This window comes from Malaclemys terrapin, chromosome 20 (genome assembly GCF_027887155.1).
Source record: "Malaclemys terrapin pileata isolate rMalTer1 chromosome 20, rMalTer1.hap1, whole genome shotgun sequence".
Classification (NCBI taxonomy): domain Eukaryota; kingdom Metazoa; phylum Chordata; order Testudines; family Emydidae; genus Malaclemys; species Malaclemys terrapin.
In genome coordinates, this window is record NC_071524.1 from 8,479,615 (window position 1) to 8,494,870 (window position 15,256).

Genomic DNA, 15,256 nt, shown 5'->3' on the forward strand with positions numbered 1-15,256 from the left:
TAACATTTATCACCTTGAAGTCAAGAAGCAACTCCTTCGGGAGCCCAAACCAAGAATCTTTGGCCAGATCCTCACTATTGTAGCATTGTTGACAGATTAATTTTCAGAACTTTCTCCTTTTCTATTGTGACAATTTGGGTATTAAAACTACTTTCTTTTCCCCTCCTCATCATTACCTGAACGAGAATAACAGCAGTCTAAGATTACGCACATTGGCTTCATATTTCAAAGACAGGGAATCATTATCGGTGGTATGATCAGGGTTTCTAAGCAGTTAACAAGATATAAGTAGATCAGTGCCTAAAGAAATACAGCATGGGCTAACACCCTGCTATACTTTATAAAAACCAAAGGCACTCTGGAAAGTGTTTTTCAGGCATAGCACCAGTCAAGGTTCCTTGTGCTCTCAACAATTGCAGGATATGTCATATTTTCTACTGGCCAGAGTCTGTGGCCTCTGCCTACCTCTGCTCATAACTGCCCCATCCCCACCTCCTGTCTAGTACCCTCTGATTCAATCCAGACACCCATCCTAGTTTCTGCTCCCTTCCCTCTCTGCTTGTTCACCACCACCTAGGTCTGCTGTTCCTCTATTGTCCAGCTCCTGCAACCCCTCTCGACACCACTCCTCCCACTATATGCATTTGAGTAATAAAAAATAGGGTTATTATACACAAAACAAAACAAGCATCCAGTTGTGTTTCATGACTCTATGCCGTATGGACACTAAGTAATCCCTTTGTAAGAGGTTCCTTTTGGATGAGTCCAACCTTTGATTCCAGTCTGATTTGGTAGCTATGCACACACATTTTGCACTTATCTATATCACAACAGAAGGTATCAGGCAGGGGATAATCAGCTCCACAATGATAACATCCCTCAGTGACTCTCCCAGCCTTTCTGACACACCCATCACTAACAGCATGCCTGGCTGATATGTCCAACTGATATTACCTGCTCTCGCATACTGTGCCTGCCCACTCTCTCTACTGGTCTTTGGAAGTCTTGAAGGAAACATTAATGTAATACATGTCTGCACCAAATTACATAGGAAGCTACTTAATAAGTCAGAGCCATTGTTCTTGTGAAGATTCCTATGGGGCTATGGGCCCCAGACTGCAGAGAGCTGAGAGTTTGTTTTTTTCTGTAGTGGAGAGATGCTACAATATACACTCCCATCCCAGATCTTGTTCATTATTGTCATTTTGGCCTACTTCTACGCCTTTGTTCCATTCTCACTTGCAGTGGGACAGAGCATAAGGCCACAGTTCATTATTTATTCAAATTTCACATTAAATTAGTGAATGGCTCACTAATGAAATATTGTTTCTTGCAGAGTTCCCTCCCCACTCTGAACTCTAGGGTACAGACATGGGGATCAGCATGAAAGACCCCCTAAGCTTATTTTCTACCATCTTAGGTTAAAAACTCCCCAAGGCACAAATTCTCCCTTGTACCTTGAATTAGGTAATGCTGCCACCACCAAGTGATTTAAACAAACATTTAGGGAGGGCCACTTGGAGCCCGTCCTTCCCCAAATATCCCCACAAGCCCCTACACCCCTTTTCCTGGACAGGCTTGAGAATAATCCCCCTTTCCTGGCGAGGCTTGAGAATAATATCCTCACCAATTGGTACAGGTGAACACAGACCCAAACCCTTGGATTTTAAAACAATGAAAAAATCAATCAGGTTCTTAAAAGAAGAATTTTAATTAAAGAAAAGGTAAAAGAATCACCTCTGTAAAATCGGGATGGTAAGTACTTTACAGAATAACAAAAGACTCAAGAACATAGAGAATCTCCTCTCTAGGCAAAACCTTAAAGTTACAAAACCAGGGATAAACCTCCCTCTAGACAAGGAAATCACAAGCCAAAATAAAAGTAAGCTAATGCATTCCCTTATTAGTACAAAGCCTCCCCCCCTCCCAGATTTGAAAGTATCTTGTCCCCTTATTGGTCCTTTTGGTCAGGTGTCAGCTAGGTTACCTGAGCTTCTTAACCCTTTACAGGTAAAAGAGGAATTAACCCTTTACAGGGTAAAGAGGGATTTTATGCTGTATGTTTATGACAGTTTCACTTTGAAATTCTTACCTTTTGCATTCCAAAGAATGAAGAGAGTAGTGCCAGTGTTGTTGATGATGATGATATCCATCCAGTGATGGAACATTGTCGAGCTAGAGATACTAGCACCTGTAAATGTTTGAAATTTTAAGTTACTTTTACACTTCCTTAAGAAAATTATTTCCATTTCAAAAAAAAAAAAAGAAAAAGAAAAGAAGCCTAGCTGCTTCTGCTTAAAAATACAATTATTTATGCTTTCTAGATATTGAGGAACAAAAACATGGATAGAACATTGCAATAGGTGGAGATACAGAACTCTATTTTATGTTCATGTAGGGAGCTGGCCAGAATGTAGAAAATATTGAGTACCCAATGACTACTCTTGTTCTCAAATGGCAAGGGATGTTACTTCTCTGTTCAGTAACTGGAGTTCTTTGAGATGTGGGGTCTCAATAAGTTTCACATCTGGTATGCATGCACTTCATGCTCAGGAGACAGGATCACTTAACTTAGCAGTTTTTCTTCTTCACACTTGCTCCTAGCATAGCATCAGACCCTGCTCCTCTCACCAGTATAAAAGCAGGGAGAGTGACCAATTCACCAACACCCAGATCAAAGTAGTGGACTCAGCTGTAACAGAGAAAGGACAGTGTGTCATGAAAGACATATAGATAACACATCTCAAAAATCTCCGGTTATTGAACAGGTAAGTACCTTGCCTTCCTTCTTTGAGTACTTGTCTGTATGCGTTCAATGTCTGGTGACTCCCAAGCAGTGTACCATAACGGCAGAGGGTACTTCAAGTCTAATTAAATATTAATTAATTAATTCAGCCCTGCCAAACTGAGCATCTGCACGTCATGTTGCCACAATATTGTCATGTATGATGCTGCCACTGCATCACTCTAGTTAGCAGCCCAACAAATATTAACTATAGGAACACCACTAAATGAGGCTGCAGAGGCTTCCTGCACCCTGGCTGAATATGCCCTAATGTTCCCAGGGAGCTGTAAATTGGTCATTTCATAAAATAGCTTTATACACCTCACACTTTCTCCATCTTCTCCATGGCAGCCTTTCAAGTATTTGAAAACCGCCCTCATGTCCCCCCTTAATCTCCTAATTTCCAAACTAAACATGTCCAGTTCATTCAGCCTTTGCTGATATGGCTTCATCTATCCCTTTGTTCATCTTTGTCACTCACCTCTGGATCCTTTCCAGTTTCTCTACATCCTTTCTATACATTGGTGACCAAAATTGGATACAGTACTCCAGATGTATTAATGATATAGATGATGGGATGGATGGCATCCTCAGCAAGTTCGCAGATGACACTAAGCTGGGGGGAGAGGTAGATACCCTGGAGGGTAGGGATAGGATACAGAGGGACCTAGACAAATTAGAGGACTGGGCCAAAAGAAACCTGATGAGGTTCAACAAGGACAAGTGCAGAGTCCTGCACTTAGGATGGAAGAATCTCATCCACTGTTACAGACAAGGGACCGAATGGCTAGGCAGCAGTTCTGCAGAAAAGGACCTTTAGCACCCTCACATGCAGTGCATCCGGCCCCATGGACTTGTGCTCACCCAGCTTTTCTGAATAGTCCTGAACCACTTCTTTCTCCACAGAGTGCTGGTCACTTCCTCCCCATACTGTGCTGCCCAGTGCAGTAGTCTGGGAGCTGACTTTTTTTGTGAAGACAGATGCAAAAAAAGCATTGAGTATATTAGCTTTTTCCACATCCTCTGTCACTAGGTTGCCTCCCTCATTCAGTAAGGGGCCCACACTTTCCTTGACTTTCTTCTCATTGCTAACAAACCTGTAGAAACCCTTCTTGTTTCTCTTAATATCTCTTGCTAGCTGCAACTCCAAGTGTTATTTGGCCTTCCTGATTTCACTCCTGCACGCCTGAGCAATAGTTTTATACTCCTCCCTGGTCATTTGTCCAATCTTCCATTTCTTGTAAGCTTCTTTTTTTGTGTTTAAGATCAGCAAGGATTTCACTGTTAAACCAAGCTGGTTGCCTGCCATATTTACTATTCTTTCTACACATCAGGATGGTTTATTCCTGCAACCTCAATAAGGATTCTTTAAAATACAACCAGCTCTCCTGGGCTCCTTTGCCCCTCAAGTTATTCTCCCAGGGGATGCTGCCCATCAGTTCCCTGAGGGAGTCAAAGTCTGCTTTTCTGAAGTCCAGGGTTCATATTCTGCTGCTTTCCTTTCTTCCTTGTGTCAGGATCCTGAACTCGAACTTGAACTTGTGTTTTGAAAGACTGGGCCACTTAAGTTTGGTCATGGTTAGAGATGGTTGAGCCACACTTAAGTGAGACTGTGTCCCCATGTACCAGGTCACAATGCCACTCATTCCAATTTGGCTTGGCTGATGGAGAGCCAGCAGGGCCAAACCCGAGTGGCTCTGCAATGCTACATGCCACATAGCAATGCCACTCAGTTTTGGAGAGGGGGACTTTCAAATGGGGAGCTGGGGCAAATGCCCCATTGTCCCCTCCCCTCAGATGGTCCTTCTTGCTGGCCTCCTGTATAGCACCATAGCTGGGAAAGCATTATACTATTTCTGTGAGGAAGAGATTCAATGCAGTGACATTTACAATTCAGTTGTGTTTCACACCTGCATGTGATTTGGACACTGTGCAATCTGTGTCTCAACATTTCCTTTTAGATCAATCAAATCTCTGATTCTGCTCTGATTTGGTAGCTATGCACACGCACTTTGCACAAGTGTATATGACAACATAAGGTGCCAGGCAGTGGAGAATCAGCTCCACAATGATGACATCCCACAGTGACCCTCACAGACTCTCTGCCACACCCATCACTAGGAGCATGGCTGGCTGGTATGTCCAACTGATATTACCTGCTCTCACCTACTGTGCCTACCCACCCACTGTGATAGTCTTTGAAAGTCTTGAGGGAACATAAATGTAATAAATGTCCGCACTGAATTACACAGCAAGCTACTTAATGAGTTTCAGCCATTGTTCTTCTGAAGTTGCCTGACTCTGTCTCCTGTACTAGATGGCCATGGGCCCCAGATTACAGAGTGGTAGTATATTTTTTTAAGTAGTGGGTAGATGCTACAATATACACTCCTATCCCTGCTTTTGTTCCCTATTGGATTTTATCTTATGTCTATGCCTTTGCTCCATTCTCTGTCATACAGTGAGACAGAGCACAAGGACCCAGTTCATTACTTATTTGAATTTCACATTAAATCAGTGAAAGGATCACTAATGAAATACTGTTGAATTTTAAAATTCTTACCTTTTGCATTCCAAAGAATGAAGAGAATGGTGCCACTGTTGATTATCATAATTTTATCCATCCAGTGATGCAATATTATTGAGCTAGAGATACTAGCACCTATAAATGTTTGAAATTTTAAGTTATTTTCACACTTCCTTTAGAAAATTATTTCCATTTTAAACAAAGAAATAAGTCTAGCTGCTTCTGCTTAAAAAATGCAATTGTTTATTCTTTCTAGATATTGAGGGACAAAAATGGGGAGAGAACATTACAATAGGTGGAGATACAGAACCATATTTTAGGTTCATCTAGGGAGCTGTCCAGAATGTAAAAAATATTGAGTATCCAATGACTACTCTTGTTCTCAAAGGGCAAGGGAAGTTACTTCCCTGTTCAGTAACTGGAGTTCTTTGAGATGTGGGGTCTCAATGAGTTTCATATCTGGTGTGCATGCACTTCATGCTCAGGAGACAGCATCACTTAGCTTAGCAGTGTTTCTTGGTCACACTTGCTCCTAGCACAGTCTCAAACCCTTCTCCTCTCACCAGTATAAAATCAGGGAGAGTGACCAATTGACCCTCAGTTTCTTCACCAACACCCAGTTCCAAGTATTAGACACAGCACTGGCAAAGAAAGAACAGAAGATCATGGAACCCATATAGATAACAGATCTCAAAGATCTCCAGTTATTGAACATTCCTTCTTTGAGTGATTGTGTGCATTCAATGTCTGGTGACACCCCAGCAATATACCATAAAAGAAGAAGGTATTGCAAATCTAATTACATAGAGATTTTAATATAGCCCTTCCAAATTGAGCATTTGTACGTGATGCCTCCACAATAGAGTCATATTCCATGAACGCATGTGCATCATGACAATTAGCAGCCCTACAAAATTAATGATAGGAACATCACTAAATGAGGCTGTAGAGGCTCCCATTAACCAGTTGAATGTGCCCTAATGGTCCTAGGGAGCTATAAATTGGCCATTTCATAACATAACTTTATACAGCTTGACTCCCATCTAGAAGTTCATTGGCTAGAAATTACCTGATCCATAAGGTATGTCACATTGCAGCTGGGAATATGCTTCCCAGCATGGATAAAGAGATATGCTTTAGTTCTGCTCAAACTAGCATGCTAAAAATAGCAACATGATTGCATAGCTCAGTCTACCTGCCAAAGTACAAAGCCACCTGACCCACTGGATACATACTTAAGTGGCTTGTCTGAGCTGCCACCCATGTTGCCATGGCCACACTGTTATTTCTAACACACTAGCTCAAGCAGATAAATCATGTATCTATGTGTTCTGGGAAGGATGCTCCAAGCTGCAATGTAGATGTATCCTTAGGTCATTCAGCAATAGAAACAAACAACCTAGCCCTAGGTAATGACCTAAATATATTTATCATATTTAAATCAAAGGACAAGGACTGTAGGATCTAATGTGTGCAGTGCTGCTTCATGCTTCATTGAGTGTGGTTTCAGGAAGAACAGCAGTAAATAAATAGACTGAATCTAATGAAAATCAGAAAGCACATTAAGAAGAATGTATGGTGTGGTCTCAGAGTAACCTTGTCTGTGGAAAATCATATACAGGAACTCTGCAATAAGTGCTTACAATTCATTCACCCCAATGTAATGATCATGAGGAATGCTGCTTAAGGAAAACATGGAACAAGTAACAGGAAACCAATTGTTTAAAGGAAAGACCCATAATTCTTTAAGTATAACACTGAGGCCTGGTCTACACTACGACTTTAATTCGGATTTATCAGATTTAATTCGAATTAACCCTGTAACCGTCCACACAACGACGCCATTTAATTCGATGTAAAGGGCCCTTTAAATCGATTTCTGTACTCCACCCCAACGAGCGGAGTAGCGCCAAAATCGATTTTAGCAATTCGAATTAGGGTTAGTGTGGCCGCAATTCGATGGTATTGGCCTCCGGGAGCTATCCCACAGTGCATCATTGTGACCGCTCTGGACAGCAATCCGAACTCGGATGCACTGGCCAGGTAGACAGGAAAAGCCCCGCGAACATTTGAACTTCATTTCCTGTTTGCCCAGCGTGGAGAGCACAGGTGACCACAGATACCTCATCAGCACAGGTAACCATGCAGGCTGATAATCGAAAAAGAGCACCAGCATGGACCGTGAGGGAGGTACTGGATCTGATCGCTGTATGGGGAGAGGATTCAGTGCTTGCAGAACTTCGTTCTAAAAGACGAAATGCAAAAACTTTTGAAAAAATTTCCAAGGGCATGATGGAGAGAGGCCACAATAGGGACTCTGAGCAGTGCCACATGAAGGTCAAGGAGCTCAGACAAGCCTATCAAAAAACAAAGGAGGCAAACGGTCGCTCCGGGTCAGAGCTGCGGACATGCCGCTACTACGCCGAGCTGCATGCAATTCTAGGGGGGGCTGCCACCACTACCCCACCTTTGTTCGTGGATTCTGGGTCGGGGATAGTCTCGACGCCTGAGGATTCTGCCGATGGGGTAGAGGAGGAGGAGGAGGAGGATGAGCTTGCAGAGAGCACACAGCACTCCATTCTCCCCAACAGCCAGGATCTTTTTATCACCCTGACTGAAGTACCCTCCCAAGCCTCCCAAGCCAGTACCCAAGACTCTGACCCCATGGAAGGGACCTCAGGTGAGTTTACCTTTTAAAATATAAAACTTGTTTTAAAAGCAAACGGTTTTTAATGATTACTTTGCCTGACTTTGCATTCGCGGTCAGTTCAGCTACTGGAAAAGTCTGTAGCTACTGGAGAAGTCTGTTAACGTGTCTGGGGATGGAGCGGAAATCCTCCAGGGACATCTCCATGAAGCTCTCCTGGAGGTACTCCGAAAGCCTTGCCAGAAGGTTTCTGGGCAGTGCATCCTTATTCCCTCCTCCATGGTAGGACACTTGACCATGCCATGCTTGCAGCAAGTAATCTGGTATCATTGCCTGACAAAGCCTGGCAGCGTATGGTCCCGGTGTTTGCTGGCATTCAAGCAACATCCGTTCTTTATCTTGTTGTGTAATCCTCAGGAGAGTGATATCACTCCTGGTAACCTGGTTGAAATACGGGAACTTAATTAAGGGGACAGAGGTGGCCGTTCCTACTGGGCTGTTTGCCTGTGGCGGAAAATAAATCCTTCCCTGCAGTTAGCCAAGCGCAGATGGGAAATTGGCCCTGAAGTTTTCCGCGTTTGGCTAGCAGGGATCTTCCCTGTTACCAGCCACGCGGTGGGGGGAGGGTACCGTGATCATCCCAGAGAATTCATGGCGGGGGGGGGGGGGTTAGTTTGTTTTCTGGTGCTGCTGAATGTTAACAGAAAAACCGCAGCACTCTACTTGCCTGAAGGGGCCCAGACAAGCCCCCCCACACTGCCCCCCCCCAACTGGCTGAGATTGGCCAGGCTTCTGCAGCACTCTACAGGCTATGCTTGGTATGTGGGAAAGGAGGGTGCAGAAGCTGTAAAACAATGGCTTACCATGGCCGCATGCAAGCCGAATTCTGTTGCCCAGACCTGTGATCTCTAGCAGCAAAGCCACAAGCACTCAGCATTAAGAGGCAAAATGCGACCTTGCACAGAAATCACATGTGCTATGTAATGTGAACAGTGTTGGTCACCGTGAAAGAGTATAAGCATTGTTCTGCAAAATGTAGCTTTTAAAACAATTCTCTCTTTTTTCCCCTCCCTACAGCAGCTGCAAATTCCTCAAGCCTCCCTCCTCCATCCCGAAGGTTATCACAGATAAGGCGTCGTAAGAAGAAGACGTGGGAGGACATGTTTTCTGAAATTATGCAATCCAGCAGGAGTGACAGAGCTCATCTGAATGAGTGGAAGGAAACAGTTTCAAAGTATAGGAAAGAAGTCAGTGAACGTGAGGAGAGGAGGGACCAACGTGAGGAGAGGAGGGACCAACGTGAGGAGAGGAGAGACGATCGAGATGAGAGATGGCGGCAGGAAGACCAGAGGATGAAGGATGCAACGCTGGGGCTGCTCCGGCGTCTGGTGGAGGTTCAGGAACGGCTGCTGGAAAACAGACTGCCGCTTCAGCCCCTGTTCCACCCTCCCCCCTCCCCATGTTCCGTATCCTCCTCACCCAGACGTGTAAGAACGTGGGGGGGGGAGGCTCTGTACACCTTCCCATTCCACCCCAGTAGACAGCCCAAGCAAAAGGCTGTCATTTTTTTAACCTTTTCTTTGTGGCTTTTTCCTTCCCAGCAATCCTCCTCCCAAATACCACCCGGGTTCCCTCCCTCTTTTTCTAATCTATTAATAAAGAATAAATGATTTTTAAATGATAGTGACTTTATTTGGTTTGAAAGAAAGCTGGGGGAAGGGGCAGGGTGGGTTCCTTACAGAAAATCAGTCAGTAAAGGGGGAGGGTTTTCATGAAGGAGAAACAAACAGATATTTCACACGGTAGCCTGCCCAGCCATGAAACTGGTTTTCAAAGCTTCTCTGATGCACAGCACTTCATGGTGTGATCTTCTAATCGCCCTGGTGTCTGGCTGCGCGTAATCAGCAGCCAGGTGATTTGCCTCAGCCTCCCACCCCGCCATAAAGGTCTCCCCCTTACTTTCACAGAGATTGTGGAGCACACAGCAAGCAGAAATAACAATGGGGAGATTTCTTTGGCTGAGGTCAGAGCGAGTCAATAATGAACGCCAGCGACCTTTTAAACGGCCAAATGCACATTCTACCACCATTCTGCACTTGCTTAGCCTGTAGTTAAACAGCTCCTGACTCCTGTCCAGGCTGCCTGTGTATGGCTTCATAAGCCATGGCATTAAGGGGTAGGCTGGGTCCCCAAGAATAACTATGGGCATTTCAACATCCCCAACGGTTATTTTCTGGTCCGGAAAGTAAGTCCCTTGCTGCAGCCCTTTAAACAGAGTAGTGTTCCTGAAGACGCGAGCGTCATGAACCCTTCCCGCCCAGCCCGCGTTGATGTTGGTGAAACGTCCCTTGTGATCCACAAGTGCTTGCAGCACCATTGAAAAGTACCCCTTGCGGTTTATGTACTCGGTGGCTTGGTGCTCCGGTGCCAAGATAGGGATATGGGTTCCGTCTATTGCCCCACCACAGTTAGGGAATCCCATTGCAGCAAAACCATCCACTATAGCCTGCACATTTCCCAGAGTCACAAACTTTCGTAGCAGCACCTGAGTGATTGCTTTGGCTACTTGCATCACAGCAGCCCCCACCGTAGATTTGCCCACTCCAAATTGATTCCCGACTGACCGGTAGCTGTCTGGCATTGCAAGCTTCCACAGGGCTATCGCCACGCGCTTCTCAACTGTGAGGGCTGCTCTCATCTTGGTATTCTGGCGTTTCAGGGCAGGAGACAGCAAGTCACAAAGTTCCATGAAAGTGCCCTTACGCATGCGAAAGTTCCGCAGCCACTGGGAATCGTCCCAGACCTGCAACACTATGCGGTCCCACCAGTCTGTGCTTGTTTCCCTTGCCCAGAATCGGCGTTCCATGGATAGAATCTGCCCCATTAACAACATGATCTCCAAAGCACCGGGGCCTGTGGTTTCACTGAATTCTGTGTCCGTGTCCGTGTCCATGTCCTCATCATGCTTGTCGCTGCGCTGCCGCCGCCGCTGCCTCCTCGCCTCGTTTTTCTGGTCCTGGCTGAGCATAAACTCCACGAGAACACGCGAGGTGTTTGCAATATTCATGAGTGCTGTCTTGACCTCAGCGGGCTCCATGCTTGCCGTGGTATGGAGTCTGCAGTGTTCACCCACCCAGGAAAAAAGGCGCGAAAATGGTTGTCTGCCGTCCGTTGCTTTCATGCAGGGAGGGAGGGAGGGAGGGAGGGAGGAAGTGAGGCTGTACCCAGAACCACCTGCGACGATGTTTTTTGTCCCATCAGGCACTGGGATCTTAACCCACAATCCCAATGGGCGCAGGAGACTGCGGGAACTATGGGATAGCTATGGAATTGCTACCCACAGTGCAACGGTGCAGAAATCGACGCTAGCCCCGGTACTTGGACGCACACCACCAAATTACTGTGCTAGTGTGGCCGCACTCATTTCGACTTTATACAACCTGTTTCTCAAATCCGAATTATCTAAATTCGGATTAATCCCGTAGTGTAGACATACCCTGAGATCCCACAAAGGGGTAGGCTGCCGCACATAGGAAAAATTCTAGCAAGTCCTTTAAAAAAAGAATGAGATGGATGAGAACAAAAATGTATAGACATGAAGTGCTATCTGAAATAGCAACCAAATGTACACAAAGAGAACTAACCTAAAGACTGGTGGCAAAGATAAAAGGTCATCAAGAATATCAGGAATCATTTCTATTGGAGAAATTTTGCTTCATGTTGTCCAAATAGAAAAGCTTTTCCATATTTTTTGTAAGTACTCCTGGCAGGAAGCCTCCTACTTTCAATCAATATCTACTGAACATGAACAGAACAACATTTTGTCTCCAGATCTGTCAGTCATATAGTTTTCACGCTATGAGATGATGGGATATAGAGATGGCTCCATTGTTCTAGCTGAAGAAGTCTGCAAACAGTGGAAGAGGTACCGGAGTAAGCACCAACACTGTACTGAGCTCCTGGAGACTGTACTGTCTGGACCAAATTGTACATAGCAGAAAAAACTAGGCTCTGTCTTGTTTGATTTTCCTCAACACTAACAGAATTAAGGGAATCGGAGGGTAAGCATAAAACAGACCTTGAATCCATGGAATTAAATGTACCTCCTTGACAATCTGGACTCTATCCCCCTTTTGAGCAGAAAGCAATGTAGTTCTTGTTGCGCTTAGCAGGGCCAGCTCAAACTATTTTGCCGCCCCAACCAAAAAAAAAAAAAAAAAAGCAGTGCCGCTCCACTGAAACAATCCCTCCCAAGTGCCGCCCTGCCCTGCCGAAACACCCCCCCGAGCACCACCCTGCCCCGCCGAAACACCCCCCCCGAGTGCCACCCTGCGCCGCCGAAACAACCCCCCCCTAGCGCCGTGCTGCCAAAACAAACAACCCCCGAGCGCTGCCCGGACGAAACAAACAAACAAAAAAAACCCTGAGCACCGCCCTGCCACCCGAAGATTGGCTGCCCCTTACAAGGTGCTGCCCCAAGCACATGCTTGGTCGGCTGGTGCCTGGAGCCGGCCCTGGTGCTTAGTGACATACCATGTGGGTACACCCCATTGAACAAATAAAGATTTGATTACTGAGTCCTTCATAGTCAATTTGGGGTTCATCTTGAGAAATGCCTGCTTTGGTAATCTGCCAGCAAATTGTGAAGGTCTAGCAGATGAAATGCAGATATTGTTTTGCTGTGCCAAATACACGAGGTCCATTGAAATAGTGTTTCCCTATATAAGAGAGTGGACCTGCTTGTTCACATAAAAGATTGCAACAGTATTTTTGGTCATAATGTAAATATATTGTCCAGCAAAGTGAGAGAGGAAGGATCTCAGAGAGTTTGAATGGGGATTTCTGAATCTCTTCCAATCACCAAAGCAACTTCTGGTACAATTAAACACCATCAGAAGACTAAGTCTGAGGAGATACAGGAGCCTATCATCAGATGATGAAGGGGATGTCTGTGTCAGATAATATAAGCACCCTGATGCTTGGTAACATCCTTGTCAGAGGTGTGGGTTGGGGGAGGAAGCAGTGCCCTGATCTGCTAATGTAATTGCTGATGCGGAAGCACAGATGGATATAGATGTGAAGGTGACTTGTCTCTGAAAGCAAATGCTGAAGTGTGTCTGGTGGTGAGTTGATAGGGCCAAATGGACCAATAAAACCAAGAGCTCTTATCATACAAGGCATAAATGAGACTTCATCTAGAATACTGTGTGCATTTCTGGCCTCACATGTTTAAGAAAGTAGAATTCAAACTGTAACAGGTTCAGTGAAAGGCTATTGGGATGATCACAGGAATGGAACATATACCTTACAAGTGGAGACTCAAGGATTTTGGCTTATTTAGCCTAACTAAATGAAAGCCAAGGGGAGATATGATTGCTCTCTATAAATATATCAGAGGGATAAATACCAGGGAGGGAGAGGAGTTATTTAAGTTAAGCACCAATGCTGATATAAGAATAAATGGATATAAACTGCACATCAACATGTTTAGGCTTGAAATTAGAAAAAAGTTTCTAACCTTCAGAGGAATCAAGTTATGGAACAGTCTTCCAAGGGAAGTGGGAGTGGGGGACAAAAAACCTAACTGGCTTCAAGACTGAGTTTGATAAGTTTATGGAGTGTATGGCATGATGTGATTGTCTACAATGGCATGTGGCCCATCTGCAATTGCTAGTAGCAAATATCCCCATTGGCCAGAGACAGGACACTAGATGAGGACTGAGTTATTTCAGAGAATTCTTTCCCAGATGTCTGGCTGTTGGGTCTTGCCAACATGCTCAGGGTCCAACTGATTACCATATTTGGGGTCAGGAAGAAATTTTCACCCTGTCACCCCACAGAGGAAAGCACCTCACAGGCTCGCTCCTTTGCATCCTCGAGGTGCATCCATGCTAGTTCCGTTGAGTAAGGATGAGACTCATGGGAACTGGGGAAGATTTTGTGGAGTATGGCTGGAGTTGCATGGGACCAGGGACTGGTGAACCAGCCAGTTGGAATAGGTGTGTCAGGGGGTCTTGGGGCATCCCCAGAACCTCTGGGTGCTGTCTCCTCAGGTGGAACCAGAGAGCACTGTTCCCAGACTCCCTTTCCCCATGAGCATGTAGGGAACCCCCTTCACAGTGAACTCAGGCAGCCACATTTGGGTGCCCAGCCACAATTGAATAGTGCTCCCAAATGCTGAAGCAGCAACGTCACCTGGAGTGGTAAGGAGCTTCTTTCCCCAGCTTTTCCTTACTAACTCCTACCTGACTCTTCTCCATCTGGTCACTCATCCTAGGCAGGTTTTTGGCTTTTTTTTTCTTGAAAGTCTGTCAGTGTTCTACACCCACCAACGTTCCAACTCTCCTTTCTCTTTTCCCAGTGCTGACTAAAGGATGCACTGAAAATTGCACAGCAATTTATAAAATTAACAAGATCCTTCAGTAAGTGAAATTGGCATGAGTCTTCCAGGTGATGGCTACCTAAACTGAAAAACTGGTTATCCTGAACACAGATTTTTTTTTTTTTTTAATTTCTGTTCCTCAAAATTTCATTAGGTTTTCAATTTTTTTTCCCTGAAATCAGGACTTTTTTTCTGAAACCTCAAAAGTTTCCTCAGGGTGGAAATTGCATTTTCCAGCCAGCTGTAATGATAATGTCATCTGACCTCCTGCAAAACAAAAACAAAAAAACCTCACCCAGTATGTGACATCATTGTGACCCTATACCTCATATGCTTCACAGAGATATTGTTATGATATGAATAGGGCATAACGAAGATGTGTTCTATGCAAGATGGGCCATATGAGGTATCATTGGAAAGGTTATGATTTACTGAATATAATTATCCTATTTGTATGCATGTATCATTTCTGTATCTGCAGTTAGAAATATGGACACTGTAACAATTACAAAAGGGTTTGCACCTGGGGAACGTCCACCAGACAAAATACAATCAGTCTGGCTGGTTAGTCAGTAGGCCACTAGGGAGGACAATAGGACTTTGAAGATGCTAATCTCCCATCTTCATGAGAAGCTTCCTGGGACACTGCTTTGACACTGCAAGGTAATCTGATCATGTCACCTGGTATTGGACCCCATCTTGGCCTGCTGGTGTTTTTCCACAAAAGGGGTGGAGACCAAAATGGGAAAGAAAGGATTCCCACCATATGTAAATCCTATTTAAGGCAGAGAAATGAGTTAATCAAGCCCCTTTTTTCACTGAATCCCTGTCCAGGATGTCTGCTGAGAAGATCTTAGGGCATGGCTACACTTGCAGAGGTAGAGCACTGTGAGTTAAACCAGCCTTCGTACAGCG

The 15,256-nt window shown here is 44.8% G+C and overlaps 1 protein-coding gene across 5 annotated transcripts in view; it reads right to left on the bottom strand.

Annotated features, from left to right (window-relative positions):
• LOC128826533 (butyrophilin subfamily 3 member A1-like) overlaps positions 1–15,256 on the bottom strand; it is a 113,673-nt gene that overhangs the window by 45,022 nt on the left and 53,395 nt on the right. For all 5 annotated transcript variants that reach the window (XM_054009862.1, XM_054009861.1, XM_054009860.1 and 2 more), the window contains 2 exons: positions 5,349–5,447; positions 2,093–2,191 (listed from right to left, as the gene is read on the bottom strand). In XM_054009862.1, the coding sequence (XP_053865837.1) occupies positions 2,093–2,191; positions 5,349–5,447 (198 nt within the window). The remainder of the gene's footprint in view (positions 1–2,092; positions 2,192–5,348; positions 5,448–15,256) is intronic.